The sequence below is a fragment of the Diadema antillarum genome, unplaced genomic scaffold, assembly GCF_040938485.1.
Source record: "Diadema antillarum isolate AM-2024a unplaced genomic scaffold, OU_Dant_1.0 seq00000418_RagTag, whole genome shotgun sequence".
NCBI lineage: Eukaryota > Metazoa > Echinodermata > Echinoidea > Diadematoida > Diadematidae > Diadema > Diadema antillarum.
The window spans coordinates 325782-352500 of NW_027271403.1; the positions used below are offsets into that span (position 1 = coordinate 325782).

The 26719-nt window shown below is 37.3% G+C and overlaps 1 protein-coding gene across 2 annotated transcripts in view; it reads right to left on the bottom strand.

Moving 5' to 3' along the window:
* LOC139732390 (protein PALS1-like) overlaps positions 1 to 26719 on the bottom strand; it is a 162749-nt gene that overhangs the window by 116960 nt on the left and 19070 nt on the right. For both annotated transcript variants that reach the window (XM_071643256.1, XM_071643255.1), the window contains exons 2-3: positions 26305 to 26513; positions 24153 to 24267 (exon numbers count right to left, since the gene is read on the bottom strand). In XM_071643256.1, coding sequence (XP_071499357.1) covers positions 24153 to 24267; positions 26305 to 26445 — 256 coding nt within the window. In that variant the 5' untranslated portion in view covers positions 26446 to 26513. The remainder of the gene's footprint in view (positions 1 to 24152; positions 24268 to 26304; positions 26514 to 26719) is intronic.

Here is a 26719-nt window from a genome sequence, read left to right on the forward strand (position 1 = left end):
GTAGGTAGGTTGCTGCATTTATATCACTGTGTTGGGTGTGGTAAGGCACAAATAAATCACCACCTGTCACAAAAGTGCAAACTTATGTAATGTACGATCAATGTAATTGATGAGCATTTTTCCTACTTTTATTGGGACTTTGTTTTACTTTGTTTGGGGATATTTCAGCTCTTTTAAAGGACAAGTTCACCTTCATAAACATAAGGATTGAGAAAATGCAACGATATTAGTAGAACACATCAGTGAAAGTTTGAGGAAAATTGGACAATCGACGCAAAAGTTATGAATTTTTTTAATTTTTGTGTTGGAACCGCTGGATGAAGAGACTACTACAGCTTGTGAGTCATATGCGTACAACAGTATAAAGAAAATGTAAAAGAAAATTCAACATATTTTCACTTTTTTCGCATAATAAAAGAGCACTTGACTTGCCTCTTTCTAAAGGCAGGGGGAATAATATTACCCATAACATTTGTCGGTAACGAGTCAGGGGAATGGGTACTTTTTTCAAAAGATGGAATTTTGAGAAATTCTCTTTATATTTTCCTTATATTGTTGTACGCATGTGACATCTAAGTTATTCATACACTGTAGTAGTCTTCTCATCCAGCGGGTACTGCACAAAAACTTCAAAAATTCATAACTTTTGAACGGATTGTCTGATTTTCCTCAAACTTTCAATGATGTGTTCTACTAATATTGCTACATTCTCTCAATCCTTATGTTTATGAAGGTGAACTTGTCCTTTAACACTGAATTTCATCAAATAAACTTCTAATTCTTCAAGAACTGATATAAGTGATTTCTGATTATCTTGCAAAATGTTAAAATCTGAATCCCTATCTCAACAAAAACTATACCATCCCTGTACATGCTATTCAATTTTCATGATCATCATTCTTAGTCACATACAGTGTGCACTGTGGAAGATAGTATGTGGCTTCAAAGATTACGGTACTACAATGCAACACTCATACAGGTTTTATTTGGGTTGGGGTTGTTTGTTTATTTGTGTTTTTTTTTTGTGCTCACTTTGCTGTTGTTATCAGGCTAGTACATCAGGCTAGTAATAGTTTGTTTTCCCACTGAATTCAAGGTGTTTCTCCATAGTACATAGTGTATATACTTTGTGCTTCATCATACCATCTTTAAATCATGTGACCAGTAAAAATGTATACACCATGTGAGCTATTAAGAAAAGCACAGTAACATGGTGTTTGAGTGGCACAAGTATTGAAGCTGAGGAGCCTGATAGATACAGACCAAAAAAAAAACACACACACACACACACAAAAATGCTAAATTTGCAGAAAGGTAGAAAAGTTTGAGCATTTAGTTACCATATAGTTTAATCTTGTTGTTCTTCATCTCTGCCAGCATGATCATGTAACCTCCGATGTCCACCATTTTCTTTTCACCCTTGCTGCTGGGTGGAGGTGAGTCTAAAGGCACACCCATGGCTGACAATATTACGACTCCCTTGTCTTACTACCAATGCAGAAACTCCCTCGTTGATGTGGTAAGAAATCAGTCAGTCTCAGTCCACTTCCTTTCACAAAATCTTTTCCACAACATGAAAGTGTACAATTAAGTAAAGAAAATTGTTAAAATCACAGGAATTTCGCGATAAATGAAAGAACAAGCCTGTCAGCTGTTGGCCTATGAACTAAAATCAATGTCGAGTTGGTTTAGTCCTTGAATATATTGCAGTAATCATGGAAGGACAGTTTTTCTCATTTTGTCATCATGATGCAGATCCTTCAAAATTCTGAGGAAGTACGATCCACTGCTCACTTTCAATTACAACAGGATGACCATCTGGCAGTTCAGATTGCTGCAAAGGACATGCCCCTTCAATTTGATGAGGGAAGTTCAAATTGTTCCATCTGCCTCCTTTACACTGACCTTTGTAATCACAGTTTGACAGCTGATAAAACACAAAAGCAAAGTCACACTCCAAATACTCAGGTTCACGTTTGGCTAGATCCTCAGCATTCCACTTGAATGACTTACCACATGTGAACCATGAGAACTCCACTTCAATACAACCACAGCATGAAAGGCCATTTCAGGCTGGATTTTTCCAATTTCAAAACAAAGTCAAACTCAGGCACTGGATTTCAATGACGATGGACACATAATAACACACCAGTCCTAATGTAGCCATCAGACTTAGACAGCGCAATCCCAGTTTTGATCCCACACTTCTTTTCCCCTCTTTGGTTGGCTAGTACATTGCTGTAACACACACACCCACATGGAGCCCGGAGCTGAGTTAAAAAGTCAACAAGCTACGTGAGCTAAACATGGTCGAGTGCCACCGATTCTCCCCATTGAGTTCCAGGAATGTCTGTCCCATACAAGAGCCCACAACACAACACAATTGACCTGGGTGATGTTGAAGATAAGTTTTGGGTCAAAAGTGGTTAGAGGAGCCTGTGAATGACCTCATAAATCCTGCTACAAACCACAGCGGCTTCCTCACCCACTTTCAGCACACAAGAGTGATTCTCCGCCCCTTCGTCTGCCACCCTCACGGAGCCAAATGCTACTTGCGCCTGCTGCCAATATCAACAAGACATTATAAAGACGCTGTGAGGAAGGAGTCTTCCCGACCTGCTCCTCTCCCCTGTTAGATACTAATGTCTAATCACAAACTATGCAATGCCCAAATAGGCCCCTCCCTGTACAGGAAGAATTTACCTATGGGATAATAATGGGGGGGGGGGGGGGTAATGAGCTGATGCAGACCACAGCCTATCCAACTGCTACATTTGAAAAGCTCTTTGCAGGTGGTTGGAGCATGGCATCATGATATCCTTATCCTACTCTGATCAATAAACAAGACTTGAATAAAGTAGATTATGTCAGCCTCTGCTACACTGCAGTCTGAAAGCCAGCAAAATGGCAAATCAAATGAACCATCAATTATATAACCATACATACTATATTAGCAAAGGAATGCCTAATGTTTGATATTAATGATGTATTCTAACATGGCTTTTTTCCCTAACATTTTTTCATTCCCTCTCACATTCACGTGTGAAAAGTCATTCTCTTCAAGAAAAAGAGAGGACAATGCTAATGCAAAGTCCTATAGGCAATAATAAAAGTCTAAATCCAATGTTATTTTGCTTTCAAAAACCAGTTCATTGTATTTCATACATACCTCTTGTCAATGATTTTAATTTCACTTATTTTAGTTATTACCTCTCCCTTCAATGTTTGTCACATGAATGTGTTTTTTTTTCCCTATGAATACTTCATTTTGAACACTTTGAGCTCTCTGAAGTTCATCCAAGGATGGTTACTGATATATTCCTTTTTAATGCAAACAATTTGATGTATGTCTTTCCAATGCATTCTCAGAAAAAAAAAAAGCAGTAAAAATAGCTGTGTCCATCGATGTTGTCAGGTGAAATTTGCCAAGGAATGCAAGAGTAGGATTAAGAAAGACAATGACCAGGCAAGACCTGGAGTAAGCAATCCTTGTACATATATCTGAAGATGTATCTAGCAGCTTCTCATTGTCAATATTGATTAAACTCCTGAGCAATATGCTGTACTTAGCTAGGATGGCTTGTAAGCACAAACGTGAGTTTGTGCAATTGGTTCACAAATCTCTGGAATAATGCAGCTGTCATTTGTATGACGTACCTCTTGACCCCCGGGAAAGGTGCGTCATGGTCGCGTCAAGTACCACCAATTTGATGACGCGTGGTACCGTCATGGGAGCAAAATGTCCGTCACAATACTGACCCATTATGTGCGTCATTGTCGGTCATTTAACCAGAGTGTGTCAAAAGGTTCGTTAATGGGACCGTCATGTAATTTTGCGAGGCTTCTTGCATGGTATCCCTCCATAACAGAATAAAACAAACTCGCGATCGCGAGCCGGCCGAATTCAGCGGCTCCTGAAAACGCGAAAATGACACAATTTTCATTCAGTTTTATTATAACATACTGATACTCACTTCATTCTCGTATGTCTTCTTTTTCTATCTGATGTCAGACTAAAGGTCTTTTCAGAAGGTTTGAGCACAAATTTGCTCAAAAAACCACACTACCAAACATGATTTGTGATTAAAATCATCACATACAGCCCGCGGCATCGCGAAGCTCGCTATCCTTCAATCGCATTCACTGTTGTAGTGTAGCATCGACCGACCGTCGACCGTGAAATCTGCTGCAAAACCACGTGCGTGATGTGGACCGTGTTGTACATGTATACAGTACAGGCGTACATACACGTGTATACAGAAGACGTGGCATGGCAGAGCAGAGGCCAGGCCGCGATTATTTTTTCCGTAACCCTAACCTGCCGATCGACACACAAATGATTATGGAACTACTGAGAGTCTTATTCATATTTATGAACAAAATATTTACGTCGATGTAGGGCAATTTGTCAATCAGTTGCAATACTGACAGTCTATTATATTAACTTAAAATAGTAAATTCTATTCAAACACTAGCCATATAAACCATGTACCTAACTTAGGGTTTAATAAGGTTCGTGTTTAAATATAGGCAGGGGCTTCAATCAAGCTGTTTTCGAATCGGGGAAGGGGAGGCGGGAGGTTACGGAAAAAAAATTACTGTGGCCATGCCAGGCCGTAGTTTCGCGAAACTAGATAGTTCGAGGACATGCCATAGCAACGTGTAGGCCTATACAGTTGTGTATCAAAACACGCGTTTCTATGGGATGTCCATGAACTAGGGAACGGTTTTGAGAAATTCGAAGTCATTCGAAGTTGAAGTGGTCTTTTCCTATGCATTTTTAGGTGATCCGATTATCCTCTCGAATCACCTTCTGTATCTGTACGGATTCTTTCTTTCTTTCTTTCTTTCTTCTTCTTCTTCTTCTTCTTTCTTTCTTTCTTTATTTATTTCTCCCCAAAAGTTGTGCAGAGGTTAGCTCAGAAAGTGCTACGCCTATCAAGTTCATACTTATACCATGTATGTATCGTGTCCCAAAGACGACAGATCTAGTTATTTTTTGTTGTTGTTCATATCTCAAAAATTCGATTTCTTATTTTTTTTTCAACTGGTATTTGGGAGTCTTGTAATATATTTAAAATGTTGATAGAAATTTCTGAATATATTCAGAAAGTACGCCTAGGCGCCTACTGTTTGGATAAACGGTAAACATACAGTCTACGTTCGATACGAAGAAATCATTACGTCTTTCACTTGAGGAAAAACATACAAAACAAACAAACAAAAAACACGTACGAACGAATGTTGATAGCCAAAACTTTGATAAGTAATAAGTAGTTATGATGAGCGTGAACTGAAATTAATTGTCATGATTTTGCTGTCTAACCAGGTGATGACTGCATCTCATTGAACCTACTCGTAGTGAATTTCTCTGGGCATACGAGACCTTTTTATTTCTGTGATTGCATTTTTAATTGACTGATTAATCGATCTTTTTTTTTTTAGTGTTTAGGGAACATAAGATATTCGATCAATTACACTATATTCGACTGTTTGATGTTTCCTACTATGCGCCAAAAGAAAGGCTATAGAATCACGATATCTTTGCAATGATTCCTTTAACTCAACTAATGAGCTGGTTCTTCGATCGATATTTCCAGGATATTTACACGCTGTTTATTCCAGTGCGCGCATTCTTTCGTCTGGCACGCACCTGGGTGTGGCACCTGCTTTTGTGGAAATTTCCACAAGGGGAGAGAGGTGGGGTGTCAAGTTTCTTCGAGCCGAAGAGACTGCATGTAACCACAATCTCTTCGCTCTGATTTATTGTCATTCGTGCTTTCCCCTTATTCTTTGGTGATGTTGAACATTTAGATTTAACTTTACGAAGGTTGGTAGCACGTGGTTCTTTTTTGTTGTGAGGTGTACGTAATTTCTTTTTTTATCATTCTTGGGAGGGAAAAGAAGAGTAAGGAGGAAAGAAGAATAAGAGGGAAAGTGAAATAAAACAAACGGCACGTACGCTCAGCATTCACAGTAAGCCGTCTTTTTCCACCAGCAGTTATCATCATCACCATCAGACATCACTCAGACAATTTTAGCCTTTTCCTATCAACATTAAGAAACACGCATACAATGTAGTCCCTCGAGACAAACACCTAGGAAAATAAATAACAAATACAAAGTATCAACACCTCCCAACAACACAAATACCGGTACATGTATTTAGAAAGACAACCCACAGCACACTAAAGCGGCTGGTATCAGACTTCGTCGCTTCGGTTCGAAAAAGTGATTGCAGCAAGCGGAAAAATCGCCGTTACGAAAATAGCAGTGCGAGACACTTGAAAGAATTACGTAAAATACTTCAAAGTACAAAGGGAACGGATAAAGTGATATAAAATGGAAGAAATCGTACCAAACAAGGTGTGAGAAACGACAGTGGAGAACGGTAAGTTTAGTGTAGTAAATTTAATTAGGCCCTAGCAAAAGTTGGCAGCACCGAAAGCTACGCGAAAATAAATATAGACATTGGAAACTCGGTATTGCGACGAGATCCTTAGGATCAAGTCAATAAACAATACAAAACAAAGGAAATCAATTCATTTTGACCGGAAAATAGTTTGTTATAAGTATTCTGTTATATGATAGGCCTAGAAATAGGCCTACATCGAATTTCCACGATACTCGGCCTCGGGAAAGAAAGTTCGAACGCTTTTCATCTGCACATACTGCAGTGCACATCAATACACGAACAGAAACTCACCTCTTCCTTGCAGAAAAATGATGCTATAACGTTACAAAAAACACACACAACACTCTAAAAATCATTTCGTACTTGAGAGGAAAGGGACAAGCGGATGGAGAAGAAGAGAAATACAAGCAGACATTGCACAACGGAACGCTTCTACCCCGACTCAAAACGAAATAGGGGACTGTAGTGTAGTGGCAGCTGGCTTGTGCAGCTAAGCTACTATACTCACGCTCCCCAGCCGCCCACACATGGGGATACCACGGCGATCCATGTAAACATCCAAGGGTCCGTAGGCGACAGGGGTTCACGCGCGCGAATTTCCGTTCGGTGCACACAGTTCGCAGGCAATTGCGAATTGCGTGAGCGCACACTGTCTTTTCCAGTCTGGTACGTACCGCGAATAACATGTGCGTCAAGGGTCAGTCATTTTCACGAAGAGGTGCGTCACCATTTTTCATGGTTAATGCGTCAATGTCTCATAAAGGTGTGTCACTTTTTGTGACGGAGGGTACGTCATGGTACCTAAAAGGTATGACGCACATTGGTACTTTGACGCACCTATCCCGGGGGTCAAGAGGTGCGTCATACAAATGACAGCTGCATAAAGAAATCATATCTCTTCTAGAAGCCCTCTTAATAATGATAAAATGTCACAGCTTGGCATCTGCTCAAAGTTCAAAAGTCATCTTAACCCTCCAAATTTCCCTGTATTATTTCCTAGGGCAATACCTGTCTGTAATTTACAATTATAAAAAGTAATACATGGTAGGCATAATAACAACTTGAAATGTAGTGTATGTTTCCTTCCTGAGCTGTTACTCGTTAGCTACACTGCACAAATTTCTGTTCATATCATCAATTGAGTTATCAGCTTATTTTATCTTTACAAACTGCAAGTAAACATTTCAAATTACCAGTATGATAACATCTTCCAGATATACTCATTTCATCCTCAGAAGTAAAAATGATTAATTAAGTAAATGTTGTTTGTTTTCAAGCACAACATACATGTAAGCCTAAACCCCTAGGAGATGGAATCATCTCATGCCCTACTTGATACACATGTTATTTATCTCATGAATTCTGGAGCCTCTAGAAACTGAGAACATCATTGACAGAGCCTAGATGTTTGTCACCAATATTTTCCTCACTTAAACCATGAAGCCACTGTAGCTCCATGCTTATAATAGTGGTGTCTACAATGTACATCTCTCCAGTAAGCATATTACCCAAATCATGTTTGGGATTTTAATGCTGTTCTTGTCTGATTGAAGAAACTACAGTTGAAGCCTGATCAGTACATACAAAACAACTTGCATGAAAAAAAAAAGAAAGAATAATACTGGAATAGTAAAAGGGGAATATTCCCTTAGGCTCCACTTTAGCAGAATATCAAAAATAAAGCCCCTTTCTATTCTATCACATTTCCATAATGTGAGTTGTCAAGCAAGAAATTAGTTGATACTTGGATATTCAGGCAGGTGTCTATGGGAAATGCGTGTTTACTTATCAAAATCAATTTGTCCTCAACAGGTTAACAGTCTTTGTTCTCTAGATTGCAGATATGATTTTGCTACCTGGTTGTATTGTGGTCTTTACCCAATCACTGTATGAACAGGGAACTATTGAAGTACTTAAAAATCAAGTTACAGGCAATACAAAAACTGCCTATCCTGGGGATTTCAATCTAAATTAGGTAATGATTAAACTACTTACACAGCACAACCACACACTTCACCTTCTTCATTTGCAACAAAACTGTGTATTGTGCCATGCAGTTAAAAGCATATATATTCCTACATTTAGCTACACCAGATAATAGCACTTACCCCTGAGAAATGAAAACATCACAGAGTCCATAATTACACACTAAGACATCAGGGTCATTTACTGAAAACGGATTTCACACTTTTAAAGAACTTTGTTTCTAACATTTCTGATTTGTTTTCCCATATGTGATGGTGTGTTTAGACACCAAGGCTGCGTTTATCTAACCTGAGAGGGAAAATCATGTTTGAAAAATGCGTTTCGAATGGCGTTTACAAATGTGGTTTCAAACTCAATTCTCCGGGTGCCACATTTATTGTGATTTGAGTGTTATCACAGTGTACTTCACGCTATTTGACCCAGGAAGTTGTTAGACGTCCACTTAAGCCAGGCTTTTTTGTAACTGGTGGCGTGTATACTGGAATTTGACTGGGAGATATCAATGTGTTTCAAAATGGCATGGTATTCATCTACTCGCAGAAAAGCGATCATGGTCTCAGATGCATTTCAAATCACCCTTTGAATGGCATTTCAATATCAATGTTTCTACATGCATAACGAAAACATGGTTACATATATCTGCTGCCCGAAAATTCCTCAAATGTGTTTAGGATCATGACTCTGTCTCACAAAGTTTCTGGATAAACGCACCCTATATCATGTCCCTAGAGCTCTACTGAGTGCTTACTGCAAACGACATACTTATCCAACAGTCATGTCAAAAATTCTGTGGCTTTCCACATAGGTGCAACTCTTGCACTTAACCACAAGATAACAGATGTATGCATACATACCTGACCTTTGACTCATTCCCAATATCATAATCCTGCAATTAATTGTCAATGTATACAAGTGTCTACCCTATCAACCAACTCACATCATCACTAGTCATTTCTAGCTGAAGTAATTCATACATAAAGGTGAACATCTGGCAAGCGCTACATCTCTAGCCAAGGTTCAGTGACTTTTGACCTTGGCCCTTGTGGGATTTTGCCCAAAATGATATCAGTCCATCTACCGGTTTAGCCATTTACACCTGGGCCAGGTACCAAGAAAGCCAATCAAGCTTCTTCTTTTTTTTCTATTTCATTTTTCACGTCATTATAATGAGATGTGGATAGGATGGACTGACAGATTTAAAATGGACAACCCCCCAAAATTTAATGCCTCTGGCAGCACCCTTTGGGCAAAGGTGAAAAAATTATAAAATTTCTAAAATGTTTACAAACATGTTTTTTGCCAATATGAAAGTGCTTTAAGTTCATGCTTTCTTACTTGATTGGAAAACTTCCTATTAGTATTAAGCGGGGAAGTGCAGCAGCCTCCTTGAATTTCATATTTCAATCCAAACAAGATTGTTCATTAATCAAATGATTGAATTCCACACACACTCATCTTTCTGTAAAATTCAGATGATGTTGCTTTTGCAAAATTCAGACAGGTCAGTTTATACACTGTATAAGGAATATGTTTAAAAGTGCACTCCGTGTGAGTTATCACCCTAGCTTGCACATTGTATGCATGCAGCGGCTTCACATGATCTGGCAACATTAGGCGTTTTCACATCAGCCCGATAAAAGTCCAAGCTCGAGATATTTTTCGCGATTGCCAATTAGAGCGCTATTTCAATTCTTATTCATATCAGCCCGAAGAGAATTAGCCCGATTTTTTTTCGAGCTAATTCGACAGCTGAGTATGTGCAAACAGCATCAGTAATGTGTGTGCCCTCTCAAAAATTCCTCATGATTTGTGTGCAGTTTGCCTCGATTGATCGGGTCACACACGCTAGGCATGATGGGATGCATCGCGCTAATTTCTCGAGTCATTTTCACATTATCAAATAGCGCGCTACTATCCCGCTATTTCAGAAATTTCCCGAGTTGGACTCGAGAAATTTTCTCGATCAGAGCGATACAATTAGCACGCTAATTTGTGTTCACATTATCAAATAGAGCGCTTTTTCGTTATTGGGTTAATTTCCCAAGTCAGAAAATAGCACGCTATTTCGAAACATCGGGCTGATGTGAAAATGCCTAATGAATAGCATTCAAATTCTGCACTGCCTCATCAAATAGTTCATGAATGGGTCCAGTCTGGTCAAGCCTAATGATACCACCCTGAAACAGGCTAGAGAGTGAATTTCCCAAGTGTCTACCTTTCTATATGTTTCCATATTATATTAAATCTGTATCACTGGGGAAAAAAAAAACATTATTATCATGTATTTTTTTCATGCATGAATTTGTTTTACATAAAATACATGTATTGTAATTGAAAAATATACATTCATAAATTCAATAATGGTTCAAAGTGCACAGTGTGAAGATCAGGCTGTGACCTGGTTTCTCATATAAGATTATATCCATGGGCATCATAGTGTTGATATCATTTCATAAATTGGATACAGTAAATAGTAAAGCAAGTCCTTCCTTGTTGCCTTTCTCAGAAATACTGCGCAAGAAACACAGTTTATTTTCCTTTCAAAGATCCTTAAAAAAGATTGTAAGATATCAAATAGCTAAAGACCTCCCTCATTGCCTATCTTCAAAAACCTAAACGAGAAACTACTTTCTTTTTTTACATGGCCTTAGTTAACCAGGCCAGCACTGCTCTACAGAATGTATATATGCCAGTGATGAAAGTTCTCTAACCCTCATCAGGAAGTTCCATTTATTAATAGTGTTATGGAGCAAAGTGAAACCTCATAAGACGACATGGTGGGGGGAAAAGGAAGCTTTCCATTTGAAATTTTGCGGGGGGGGGGGGGGGGGGGGGGGGGTGTAGACTTCTCTTGATCGTAAAATAGACGTCAGTGATGATTTGGGTGGAGCAGATCTTTAATCACTAATCCTGTTTTGATGGAAAAACTGAGTCTGGTAAACATCATGGCTCATCCTGTCAAAGTACCTCAACAGAATTAGCTTTCCACTCTCTATTCACCTACAATTACACATTTTTCTTATTCTACATTTAGGATCTACATCTAGGATCTCAAGAATCATAGAAATTGCAAATTGCAGTATCATCCTTCAACTTATCATATTATAAGAATACACCCCTGCCTTCAACCAACAAACTACATAATCCTCATTCAAATTCAAAGCAGTTTCTGCGTGACATTTCCCTGCAGAAAGTGTCAACTCATGTCTACCTGCAACTATCTCAACACTAAAATCAGTTTTCATGTTTCAAATCTACCAGATAGTTTGAAAAGAATTTAATTGCAGACGTACCATGTGGTCACAGTTATCAGCCTATAGCATTCCAATAGTGTGACAAATATCAAAAGAGGAAGATACACATGTTCTTTAGGGCTGCATTCATGCGAAACTAGAATTGTGTTTCTAAACACGTTTAGTCGCTAAACGTGTTTAGTTGCATTGCGTTCATGCGATTTTTCCATTTAAACGCGTTTCAAAACGCCGATCTGAAACGTGGAAACAAGGGCAGTTTGAATCATGACTCTGCCAGAATCACGATCGCAGAAACCGCATGAACGCAACCGTGATTTCAATCATGATTCTATGACATCATTGTTCGCTGTGCGCATGCGTGTCTCATAAGGTATCCCACAGCTTCTTGCTCTGTTCGCGCGCTTGTGTACGTCTTATGAATCGTGTGTTTCGGTACCATACTTGCACTTGTTTGTTTACATCAACGCCATACACCGATTCTACGGTAGTTTCTAACGTTAGCTGTTTAATATAATGATACATGTAATTACTCTCTGATTGAGTTGATTAAAAAATAATGGCTGCAGTGCTGTGTCTACCAAGGGAAACAATTGGAGAGACGAAGAATTAGGATTATTCCTCGATCTGTGGATAGAGCCTGAATGCCACACCTTACTGGAAAGTATTCACCGAAATAAAAACGTATAAGGCCTATAATAAACTGACTGATCAGTTGGCATAAGGAGGTCTAGCTCGAGTTGCAGAGACAAGGTCAAACTGCGCAGTGCGCTGCGCAATGGCAAAGGATGAGCAGAGCCAGAATCAGCGTTGCGAAAGCCCGCATGAACGCTCTTCCGCCAAGACCGTGATTTGAAACGCCGTTTTGAATCATGATTCATGTTTGTGATTCTGGCTACGAAATTCGCATGAACGCGGCCTGAGTCACTGCAGAGAGATGCCACAAGTGTACTACAATGTATAATAAGTGCACAATGCCTGTACAATATTTCACTGTAATGGACAGCACTGTAATGCATAAGGCTTGCAGCCATAAAACAAAACAAAACAAACTAGAAATGTCGCTACGGCGACTGATGCCTCCGCCATAATGCATGATTCTCCCAATAGGTGTATAGTACAATGTCTTCACAATGTGTGATGACAGTTTCACATAACTGGCAAAATATTGAAATAACAGGTTTATCAGAAATATCTTGAATGTTCACTTTCCATGAACTGGGTTTGCTCTAATTGTCTATTAAAGAGTGCAGGTACACATATTTGGGGAATTGAAATTTTTTACTTGACTTCTGACTGACCTTATTATAAGTTTATGCATTGAGTATAATTTTCAAGGTATGAAGAAAGAATGTAATTACAGTACAAAATATATCTTTTTTTCATTTAAACCTAACCTTTGACCCTTAACCTTTGACCTTTGACCTTCTGGCTGGAAATTTCCAAGAGAATCTCCATTAAGTAATACATGTACATATATTAAACTTTAAAACTAATAATGCAATCATTGCATATACTAGTATATGAGGGAAATAATAACATTTTGAGGAGTTGACCTTGACCTTTGACCCCTGACTATTGACCCATGACCCCTAAATTCCCTAGATAATCCCTGCCAGTCAGTACATGCATATGTACCAAGTTCCATGAAGATACATTGAACCATTTGTGAGAAAAGTGATATTGCAACATTTTCACCTAACCTTTGACCTTTTGACCTTTGACCTTATGACATGAAACTCTCTCTGGAGAATCTTTATGCAGTAGTACATGTCTACACTAAGTTTCAAGAAAATAACTGCGGGCATTGCATAGATATGGGGGAAATAGCAACATTTTTAGCATTTGACCTTGACCTTTTGACCTTTGACCTCTTGTCAATGTCACTAAAATCTATTCAACTAATTGTCCCATCATACATCATCCTTGGACCAAGTTTGGTGAAAGCTGCTTCATCCAGTTTTGAGTTATCACGTAAACAGATAAATTTTAAGATTTGACCTTGATCTTTGACCTTTGACCTCTGTCCGATTTCACTGAAAAACTAATCAAGTAATTGTCCCATCATACATCATCCTCCAACAAAGTTTGGTGAAATTTGCTCCATACAGTCTTGAGTTATCGCGTAAACGGATAAATTTCATGATTTGACCTTGACCTTTGACCTTTAACCTTTAGCCGATTTCACCTAAAATCTAATCAAATCATTGCCCCATCATACTTCATACTTGGACCAAGTTTGGTAAAATTCCAGTAAATATTACTCAAGTTATCGCGTAAACGAAAGCGGACAGACGTACGTACGGACGTACGTACGGACGTACGGACGGACGGACGGACAACCCGAAAACATAATGCCTCCGGCACCACTACGTGGCGGAGGCATAAAAACATGGAATTTGATTGCTACACATGTAGCAGACTGACAAGCCTACACTTCTCAATTATTGTATAGATCTACATTGTACCATAAGTTCTGTTCCTTCATTTACCTTTGAGACCCTAGCTGTAGCATGAAACCCACTAAAACTTGGCAGATATTTCTTCACATTTAAAAAAAAAAAAAAAATCTTCAGCTATAGAATCATTGCTTATTATGACTGGAAGTCCCTATAAAAACCTACTGAATTAGAATCTTAGAATCTTGTAAATCAACATGAACATACTGTAGTATGAATGCTGCTTTTGAGAAAAAGGGCTCTGAAGATTTGAGGGTGTACTCAGTGGACTTAGTCATCCTTTACTATCTGTGGAACGAAAGCAATTCAAAATTCCATGGTGACCACGATGAATGTTTTATCACACTAACCTTAAACCTTGGTGCGCTCATTAACAAGATTCTATGAAGGATTATGTCGGAGTATTAGAGCTGATGGTGACTTTTTTAAGTTTCTGAAAGGTTTTCATGCATGTTTTCATATATCTCATGGTTGGAAAATGGAGAAAAACAAAATGAACTAGAGATTGTAATTTGTCATCACTGACAAATTAAGGTGATCCGATCTTTTTTTTAATCAATGATTCGAGTCCTGATAGTGCAAAGTCTCAGCTACAACATATTAAAATCTGAGAGAAATTCACCGAAGCATAAGTAAGATAGTGCTCGATAAAGAGAGTCATGTCAATTTTCACATCTAAAAAATTCCCTCCCATAGAGATAACACGTCATAGCAAAGATAGAAAAAGAAGTACATATGACCTTTGACCCCACTTTGCAAAGACAAGATGGCATCTGAGCAAAAAGTGGTTATTTTATGAAATGATCCCTGTAACATGGTCTTTACGTGTGCAAAATATGGGAAAGATAGGACAGGTATTCACCAAGATACAGGATGAAACATCTATGACCTTTGACCCTAATTTACATACCCAAGATGGCGTCTGATCAAGTAGTTGTAATTTTATGAAATAATTTTCGTGACATGAACTAAACATGTGCAAAATATGAAGGTGATAGGGGCTGTTTTTCTTGAGTTATTGCAAAGAAAGTTGCAAAAAGAAAGAAATATTTCAATACATCGAAGATAAGCTTTAATTTCAACCAAGTTTTTTCACGTGATCCCGACAACGTATGAAAAAAAGAAGGGCACACTTACGATAGCCCTACATCTCAGCTACAACATATTAAAATCTTAGAGAAATTCACCGAAGCATAAGTGAGCTAGTGCTCGATAAAGATAGTCATGTCAATTTTCATTTCAATAAAAATTGCACTCCCATAGAGATCACACGTAAACTGGTCAAATTTGACAAGGTTACCTTCAATCCATTTTTTCGAGGTGATGTCGTCATCAAATCAAAATTGTTTAATTACATTTATGAAAGAACATTTCATAAGCTACAACATATTGAAATTTGGGTGAAAATTGGCAAGGGATTAGTGAGATACGCTCGAGTAAACTTGAAATTTGATGACGTCATTTTGAAAATTTACTTTTTTGACTTTATTAAGAAATTCGATATCTTTTAATCATTTTATCAGCATAGCCAGCCCATGAAATGACATGTACAACTCATCACCTTTCAGAATATGTAAAGAAAATGGGGGGTCACCGTCCATCCTGACGAGTAAAATCCGATTTAAAATTGGCGGTTTTTTGGCATAGTTGCACTGTGTATCCCCATTGACGCACGCGCGGAATTTTGAATTTGACGGGCCCGTATGACGTCATATTGAGTCGGATCGACTTGAAACTTGGTAGAAATATTCCTTGAAATTTCGGACATCCGATCCGTGTGAAAAAATTGAAAATTTCTATTTCATATTAGCTGTGCGTGCGTATATGTGCGCGCGCGTACGCGTCCGTCCAATTTTTTCAATTTTTCAAAAAATGCTCCAAATGGTCTGAAACGTGTGCAAAAAAAATTTGAGCTGGATTTGAGCATACAAATATTTCAACGCGCGCGTACGCGCGCGTTTTGAGATAAAAATGAATTTTGAGAATATGAGTAGAATGCGCTTGACTTGAAATATATGTGACGTGAATTTCATTGAAATATTCCATTCCATTAATGAGATATGCATGAAAATGTGTTTTCATATAATGACGTCATAGTGACGTCACGGTCGACTGATCACTATGATTTTACTTGCGCTGTCGTCTTTGCGACATGATACATATATGGTATAAGTCTGACATTGAGAGGCAATGCACTTTCTGAGCTAACCTCTGCACAACTTTTGAGGAGAAATAAAGAAGAAGAAGAAAAACAAAGAATCCGTACAGATACAGAAGGTGATCCGAGAGGATACTCGGATCACCTAAATAGAGGGATCTGTAGGTCCATAATATCTGCTAGGAATACAACTTACAAATGTTATGCTTCCAAACTGACCTCCGTCAAGCAATTACTGAAAGCCGAAAATCAACAAAGTTGACCCAAAATCAATTTTCAGGCCTATTAAAAGTATAAAACCCCAGCATTTTTTTGCCTTGGGTTTTGTGGTGCTGGGTCACATTTTGATGAAGTTCACTGACCTAAAGTTACAAAGTCTGACCAAGGGTTGGCCTATGTATAACACTCTCCACAAAGGAAATATTCCAGTTTGCTTTTGTCCATTACATCAAATAACATGGCAAAGAATTGACACTTTACATTGTGCAGCTTAATTTTGGTGACCTCTGACTATGACCCTTGACCTTTTATCCCTGCCATTATCATTCTTCTTCCCAGATAATACTACCACTTGACCTAGGCCAGGTAACAAGTTATCCATCTAGCAGTTTTTCTTAAATTGTGATAACAAGGTGTACATTGTAGGACCAACAAATGGACAAGACAGAGGCACAAACAAGTGGACAACTCAAAAGCAAAATTATCATCAGTGTCGTCCTTCACTATTAAACATTCATCTACTATTTGAAGAATACAGGAGAAGGGACTCAATTTTTCATCTGTGTAGTATATTAGCTATAAAGGCAATTTTTTCATTGCTGTCACATGTTCAGTGGACAATATTTTCCATAGGAGAGTACTAGTGGATATGGCAACATCTTTGCATTTTTTTTTTAATGACCATTATCCTCCCAAAAAAAAAGTAAAATGAAAAAAAAAATAACACAACCACATGTTCATTTACAATTTGTGCCCAATCCTTCCATAAAAATAAGTGCAACTTATAGTACTGTATCTGTTGCTTATTTGCAAAACCCTATGCAATGTGATCAATTCACATCTGATGCCTCACTGAATTATAAAAAGCGATTCATCAATCTCTCAGCCTCTACAGATGAAGAAAATTACATTTGACAGAGAAAGAGGATACAGTAGATATCAACATGTCCTACAGTATTTTGCAATTGAACGACTGCTTGAAAACAGTGCATCCAGTATTTGAGACTAAACCTAATTCCTATGATCATCTTTATTAAAGGTGACTTTTCTATGATCATCTTTATTAAAAGTGACAATCAACAAGCTCCTAGTTTATGTTCTGAAAATTTATATTTTTTTTTTTTCTGGGTGACTATAGGAAACTAGGCTACAGACAATTACAGTCAACTGTATTTGAAAACTAAAAACCTAATTTGAAGAATATAGGTTTTATTATTATCATATATGATTTGTTTAATCTTAAAGGCATAATATACTGTTTGCAGATGAAACAAAAACTCAGCATTAGTGCTTTAAAATAGTTCCAAAATGTGAGTTTGGGATAGAAACAGCCACTCTAAAAATTTGCATTTGTATAATCAATGTTAAGTATTGTTAAAAAGACAAAATGTGAACAATAGTTATAATAAAAATGTTGCTAGACTAAACCGTCTACAGTTATGGTTTCATGAGAAAAATACTGATATCTCCTTATATTTTAGGATTTATTGCAAAAATTTCATATGGTATAGGATGTTTTGTGATAAAACAGACCTACACATATGCATCAAAATGTGATATCATGAACATTTTTTAGATCACTGTTCCCAAAGGTAAACAAGACCTTTAAAGGTTAAAGTCACTGCAATAGTGGCATTTAGGATTTTTACCATTACAGTCATCTTCAGAGTATAAATGCTGAATGCTAAATTGTTTGTTGATTGAGAATCTACTTAAGAAAGATCATTATCATGACATGATTTCAAAATATGTCCTCAGGTTATAAAAAAAAAGGAAAAAAATATCTAATGAAAATTCACAGCATATTTTCAATCATAATGGAGAGCCCAAGAGGAAGTTGTCAATTAACCTTTGATACATGCTATTGTAACACAAGGTACATCTTTTCAATGGAATTCAAGTAAAAATATTCTAATGGCTTGAAAAAGTGTTAAAGGTACCGTTTACCATTGGGAGCAGTGATTTAAAGAATGTTCAAGTTATCACATTTGATGCATATGGGTAGGTCGGTTGTATCCAAAAACATCCTACCATATAACAATTTCGCAATTAAGCCTTAAATATACGGAGATATCACTATTTTTCTCACTAAACCATAACTGTAGACGGTTTAGTCTATTAAAAAAAATTATATTATAACTATTGTTCACATTTTGTATTAACAATACCGAACATTGGTTATGCTGATTAGCATTTTTAAACTGGCTTTTTGTTTCCCTAACTCACATTTGAGAACTATTTTGAAGCACTACAGTTGGGTTTTTGTTTCTTCTGAACATGTTAAACAATGCCTTTAATGTCTTGATAGCTGATGAACTGTATGATAAATGGAAATTGAATAAACATGATGAAATGCCACGTAAGACTCGTCAATAATTGCCTCCTCTTCCCATTCCACGGAAGTATGCTGACTGATAGTTACACTGAATGTTACACAAAGGACATGCTCATCTTGCATTTCATAAACGAACAAAAAAATGTGTAACACAGAGTACTTAGTTCACCTGCATGCTACGCATGAATACAGCTACAATTTATGTATTTCTATAAACAGATCCTGGACCATTGTCCTTCTTTATAATCGATAAGAGGTCACAGTGCGGTCACAAGACAGTTCATGAACTTTTATAGTGAGAAACAAATAAGAAAAAAATGCTATGTGAAGGCAGATCTGAATGAATAATTTATACTTGAAATAAGTAAACAAGTTAGCCTTTTGCTTATTAAAACTCTGCAGCTTGTCTGTTTCAGTAAACTGCTGCATTTATATCACCATCACTTAACTGTTTTGAGAAAATATTGTAAAATACAGTGTGTATTATCTGGACCCCATTTTATCAAAAGATATTTAATTGATTAACAATTTCCTTACCACACAGGCTGCCATAGATTTATCATAGAAATCAACTATATAATCAATTATAACTCTTCATAAAACAGGGCCCTGTTCTGCCAGCAAACCCCAGCAATTGGGTCAAAGATTGCAATAGACCTTATGCATTGACGTCATCACTCGCTCCACAACCTCTCACGACGCCATCTTAGAGGGCAAGCGAAGTCCTTGACAATGCACGCGTGCAGCTAGCTGTATGCTTTTCTTATGCGCGTTACCGGCGATCACCTCACTCGCCGCCAGTCCCCAGGCCAGTGGCAGTTTTTTTAAATTCAAACAAGTTTGACATGACATGACACATTATGCAGCAATATTTGGGGTAACTTTCTCACATTGTGCAATCGAAATACTCAGAGTAACTAGAGTATTCCTAGGTTATATCGCAGAAATTTGTATCCGTATCACAACATCGCCGTTCGCTGGCTGTAAGTCGCCATTTTGAATTTCATTAGCCAATCACATGCGAGGTACGTGTTTTTATAAAAAACACGTAGAAATCTACATCGCATGTGATTGGCTAACGGATTCATAGGTTGATGAGCTGTTACGACCGCTGGTAATTGCATCTTTTTTCATGAAAATTGTACCAAAATGTTGGATATATCATTAATCTGGTGAGTGCAATGCATACCTCCAATGTCGATTTTGCTATACAAGCTTAAATTTGCCGATCTAGGGCTGTGGGTTAGATGCATTAGAAAAGACAGTAAAAGAAACACCGATGTTGTGTATATGCACATTGCCTCGCGTGTAAAAGCACGCTCTAGCGACGCTTCGCTTGCCCTCTGAGGGAGGGCGCCCTTCAGTTGGTAAGACCGTGTGACCTCATATATGCATAAGGTCTATACACAAACTGTGATACTCATAATGGCTTCCACACCTAACTACACATTCTGACAGAAAGATGCACATGTATACCTCCCACCAGTAGATGGCAGTCTTTCACTGTATATGTTGCTTGGAATCAATTTTGCCACCTCTGCTCAATTTTCTTGACAGTTCACAACCCTTTTCACCCATACATTCTTGCAAGATAATAATTTACAAAATGTTTGTTGTCATACAAAATGTTTGTTGTCATACAAACCCTACCATATATCATTTTCTTCTTTATTAACTTCTTTATAACATGCAACAGACAACACAGACTGCCCTTATTGTTGAAAACGTGCCAATGTTACAACATGGAGAACAAATAAAGATATATGCCAGCACCTGGCATAAATGATTAGATTAATGTACATGTACTGATACTGTATGTACATACAGTTGAACCTCTCTTATCCGCCCTCCCTTTATCCAGATCTCTCTATTATACGGACGCAATCTCGCCGTGATTTTTTTTTGTTTGAAAAGATTTTATTTTCTGCATTTCATATTTTCTTTCAGAATACAAAAATAACAAAGGCAGGTTCAATTACACAAATACAATTCTGAAAATTATTGACATATTACATAGTAAGTCATATTTTGTATATAAAGACAAATGAAACGTTAAATAACATACAAAATGTTTATATGGCCAATAATGACTTGATTCACAGTACAATATATAATATATACATATAATGCAGAGGGCCGCCGTTATAAGCCGTGCTTGAACAGACGGACAGCCAGAGTTAAATTACCATTTTTTATTGTAGTACTTGAACACTAATACGGATGGGCCATGTTAAAATGCGTGTAAATCCAGTTTTATACAATTACTTGGTAAACAGGAGTGGTGCCTGTGAGTGCGTGTGCAGGTGATGAAGCGCGAAAGTGTTGATGGTCAGCACTTCTAAGAAAATGATTGAATATGTTATAATATGGGCGAAGGGTCAAGCAGCAAAGTAAAAGAAAGGGAAAAGGGGGTGGACCAAAATATTGCCTTGTTGTTGAGTATAAGAGGTACATGTTTAATGATTACTGTACCGTATGATATTGTGCCAAGAAATATTTCTTTGTATTTGCCTTAAAGGAATAGAGAGATGTGCACTGTTTTATGTGGAGAGGGAGTGAATTCCAAATATCAGGCCCGTTATGCCGAATTGATTTTTGAGCTAATAGGAGTTTAGGGTTATTCAAATGGAAATCATTACGATGGCGCGTGGGGTAAGCATGGACATCCCTGTTAAGGGAAAATGCGTTGTGGAAGAGTGGGAGTAGATTTTGCGTGTATTTGAACATAAATATTGCTGTTTGAAATTTGTGTATATCGTCAACTTTAAGAACTTTTAGTCTAAGGAATAATGGATCAGTATGTTCTAAATAATGTGAGTTAGTACATTTTAAATAATTACGGGAGGAAAGGGGGATTCCCAACTCCTTGAGAACTCCTACACAAACACACATGAATTACATGTACTTGATACATTTCTTAATAATTATTTAGGTAAATCATCCCAAGAATTTATGAAAGAAAATTATTTCATTCTTGCAAACACGAACCTCTATTTTGGGGTCTGTTACTGAGTGTAACAATGAAAAGGTTGCAGTATACACATTACTTCATGTGGTACTACAATGGGCTACATCAGTACATGTGTATGTATATGTACATGTATAAAGCATTGAGTCTCCCGTATCCGGCCAAATCCCTTACCCGGATGAGCCCCGGTCCCGACTTGTCTGGATACGAGAGGTTCAACTGTACCACACATACACTTATATGCAAACACACTATGCAACCACCAAAGGAGCTTGGATGGCACAGACTGTCTGCAAAGGTACCAGCATGATTCCAACACCGTAAATCACAGAGACTGTTCTTAACCATCAATTATGTGATATCGTAGTAAAGTCAAGGCAGTTAAGCTTTGATTTCAGAATCATTCTTAAATCTCATTACTGCTCTTTATCAAGCATGAACTTTAGGAAATGAGGTACAGTAAGTGCAACACAAGAGTTGCTAAAGAAGAGGAACCGAACAAAAAGTATGTGGCTTAGCCCTAAGAACACACACACGTGCACACACACACACACACAACTTAAGGGACAATATGACAGAGGATTCATGCATATTCTTTTCACACAACTCAACTTTGATACACCAAAAACTTGCTTGGAAAATTAATTCTATGTGTGCCATGGCACTTAGCTTAATCTGCCAAGCTTTTTCATCAGCATTCAGTAGGTGTGTTCTAATGGTAGAAGGAGCAGGGAGTTTTAATCACGATCCTAATTGTGATCCAAATCTCACTTTTTGGATCACCGTTCAAACCAGGCAAAAATTCTTCTGAACAATCACAATCAAAACATTATCATTATCATTATTTTTCGCAGGGTTCACACGATGACCAAAATCTCACCAATGCACTCACATGGAGTGCCTTTTTGACCTCAGCCTGACCCCCACCTGCTGTAGCCATCCAGCATGCAGCACATTTATGTGCAGCATGATGGCTCCAACACTCATACATACACACATCATCATCCTTGACAGGCATTCACGCACTTTTTGCTGACCTGTTTACATATAGTATGTACATGTGGCTTGATTGGCTTGCTGTAGTGGGCAGTGAAAAGAAGTGCAAGTGATGCATTGTGAGCTTAAAGGGGATGGCTAGTAACCGATTAATGGGAATCAGTTGGAATGCTGAGGGATGATTGTTCCAATCCTTGTGGGATTCATTTAAGAGTACATTATATATCTACTGTTGTGTGAAAATTATTTGCTTCAGAACGGTCTCATATTCAAGTAATGTGCAGATTAATGCCCCGTCCCTGACCAGGGACGCTTACCTGAAAACATTAAACTGCACATTACTTGAATATGAGACCATTCTGAAGCAAATAGTTTTCACACAAGAATAGATATATAATGTACTCTTAAATGAATCCCACAAGGATTGGAACAATCATCCCTCAGCAATCCCACTGATTCCCACTGATCAGACACTAGTCATCCCCTTTAAAAACATCAATGATCAAATCGTGGTTCATATGGGACATGGCGCAGGGCATTTTCACTGTGATTGCCATCCCAATCACAATTTTTTTGTGCTGATGACAAATCAGCAAGATTCCCAAACTGCCATGTGAACTCCCTCTGAATCCATCCCAACTTGACCTACAGTGTTGTTATAGCATCACAAGTCTACTCAGGTGTTGTTATTTGCCTTAGCCCAACAGGAAGGCCATGGTGACACAATTGGGATTTATATGGGGATTGGATAATCTGTATTCATCAACAATTAACTTCCAGATATCTGTGCTAATCTGCATAAAAAGAACTCCAGAATACATGCCAACTGGCAAACAAAGCACAATCAGAGGTAACAACATTATTAGGGTGATCCATGAAGGGAATACATGCTGTTTGATATGTATCATATCATTTCATTGGAGCTCATACTGGCTGGCCCAATATTGATATGAAGATCAATCTGAGACAAAAGTGGCATTGTCTTTTGTTATGTTGCATTTAACTGTCATATATGAAAACAACTTCAAAATCAATAGATTCTACAAAAGTAGTAGAATACTATGACCTACACTTGTAAGATGTTTTTCCAAATTAAGACTTGACTTAAGAGTAATGATACAACACATGATCTCCCTCATGTATAAAATAAGGCTGACAACTACATGATTACAAAAGTTTAGTGTAGGGCCTATACAGTAAAGTACTATACAGTCAACCATTATGACTCAATTCAAAGCAACACGGCAAATAAACCAGCAAATATGAAACAAAGTCAAACAAGCGAAATGACATTACACTGCACCTGCATTGTCAACAAGCTTTGCTTGCAAAATAGGAATGTAGTTAGATGAACTCAAACCCTACCCTCCAATATGGCATCCACATTTGGCAGGAACCCTTCCTCCAGTCCTCCCATGACAGAGAATCCAAAGCGCTCATCACCTGTGCCAATTTCTAGGATGGTCATGAGGTCAATCACCTGATGGTTGACAGAGAAATGAGAACAGTAGTATGGCTTTGGTTACTTTGAACACAGACATACACGTGCAATCACATCATTCCTCTAAAATCAGAATCTAAACTTTGGCTGGAAAATCTGGAAGCCATAACAAGTCCATGTTCAAGTTGATTATTAAAGAGTTAAATATTAATGAAAGAGAATGGTAGAAGTTTCATCAAAATCATACAAAGACTAAATGAGTTCAAGAAATTAAAAAGTTTACATGGTTTCAAAGAACAGTGAAACTATCCAAACCAATATGGAAATTAGACGAGTTGATGATATCCTAATTTCTCCAACTGGGTTGTACACAAAAGCGTTCAAAAATCTTGTTGTGGATTTTTTTTTTTTTAAAGTAGCCTCTACATCCACCTGCCCCTAAGATTCATCATTGCTATTTTTGTTATAACACTGTGATACCTTTATACAACTTACACTGATACCTTTAAATACAACTTACATTTTTCAAAATTTCATTAAATAGATACATGGAAATGTAATAGACTTGCATACTGGTTGATGGGTGAGTTAGTGAGGTGATAACATCACCTCACTGAAGTTCCACAGGGGGTTGGAGCCAATATAACTGTTTTGTAGAACAAGATAAACTCACAAATGAGATTCCCAAACTTCGTTTTCACTTCTGATTTTGATGAAACTTTTAAAATTCTGATGTTTGATTTTGCTTTGTTAATTAGGGTCAAGTGAAATAAGACTTCATATCACTGTAATCCTTTCTCTTTACAGTTCTGTCAGAGCAGACACTTTCACACAAAATGAGTGCATATAGTTAAAGCACACATGCTCACAAAAAAAAAAAATTAAATTAAAAATAGGACAAAGTTCACATAAATTTGCAAAACCCATTTACCCATGTGCTTCTCCCATAATCCCTTTAATCTTATTGTCAACTTTGTATCTCAAAGAAGTTTGCTATTATTTGACAGAGTACATACAATTCATGACGTTTGCATTGTCAGCCATTCAGCACAAAATAATAGCTTTTAACTTTTTTTTTTCTAAATTGTACATCATATATAATATACAGTATACTGGTAATTGAATCACTCACTCTCCTTGTAGCTTCCACAGATATCAATTCCAATTACCTTAAAAATTCTGTAATTTAGACTAAAAAGCTTTACTTCATAGGGAGCATCCCTTCTTTGTTCACTATCATGGTTCTATAAAAGTTCAAGTACGATTAAGGTATTTCACATGACTCCATAGATGCATGATGCATGAGCTTCAGACATGTACTGTAACCTAGGAAAAAAAGGAATGTGGACTTTTCCCTTTACAAATACTTTGGCAATTTACAGTACTGTTCTAGTATCATCTTTTTTTTTTAAATCAAAAGCTAATGTATCAAAAGGAAATTCTGGACCAGTTCAAATTTAATCTGAAAAGAAAGAGTAAAATCTTATACGCACTACATTGAAAATTTGATCAAATTTTGATGTACAAAAAAAAATGATGAAAGCTATGAAATTGTTTTGTAAATTTTTGCAAAATAGTTCTCAAATGGTTGACATACAACATCTACAATACACTTGTATATCTATAATATACATTCGTGTACAATGTATATATGCAACTATGCAATGCAATTGAGTGAGTGGCTGATGTAATAACATCGTAATTTTCCATCAATAAATAATTTTTTTTTTTTTCTGCTTTAAGAACACAAAACAATATTATTATTGACTGAATAACTTCAAAACAATAACCAGACAGATATAATACACTTTGAGACTAGGGCATACTTGCATTTGAAGAAAAAAAAAATGGAAAATTCAAGATTTTGTTTACAAACGATACGGCAAGCTGTGAGGTGATGACTTCAAAACACTCAAATTGACCTTTGAAGAAGTGTTTTGTGAAAATTACCAAGGCTTAACAATTTCATAACTTCTTTAATTTTTATCAGATTTTTACTGTTGTACTCACAAAATTTCACTCTTTCTTATCAGACTATCCTTTAACTGGTTGGGAATTCCCCTTGAACACTCTTACTTCTTCTGTTCTGCCGCTATTCCAGTTTGACTCTTCATGCAGTTCAAAGCCATCATTCTCATAACCCTCTTCATCCTGGTCGCCATAGTGACCCATTCCATTGATGGATACAGGTCCAAGCTCCACATCTCCGTTCATCATGATTACACTTCTTTTAAGGGACCCTCATTCAAATATGGAAGTAGGTAGCAAAGTCTCACTGGAATCAACTGCGTACAAAATATAAAATAGTAAAAAGCAAATGATCAAAAAAATATGAATAGATGTTCAATTATGTAATTCTAAAATAATACAATTGTTTATACAATTCCTATAATTCAAATGCAGTATTGAAGTAAATGGTTGAGTTTAAGTACACAGTTTTTGCTAGCTTTCCAGACCTTTCATTAAACATTTCCTACAGAGATATGTTTTG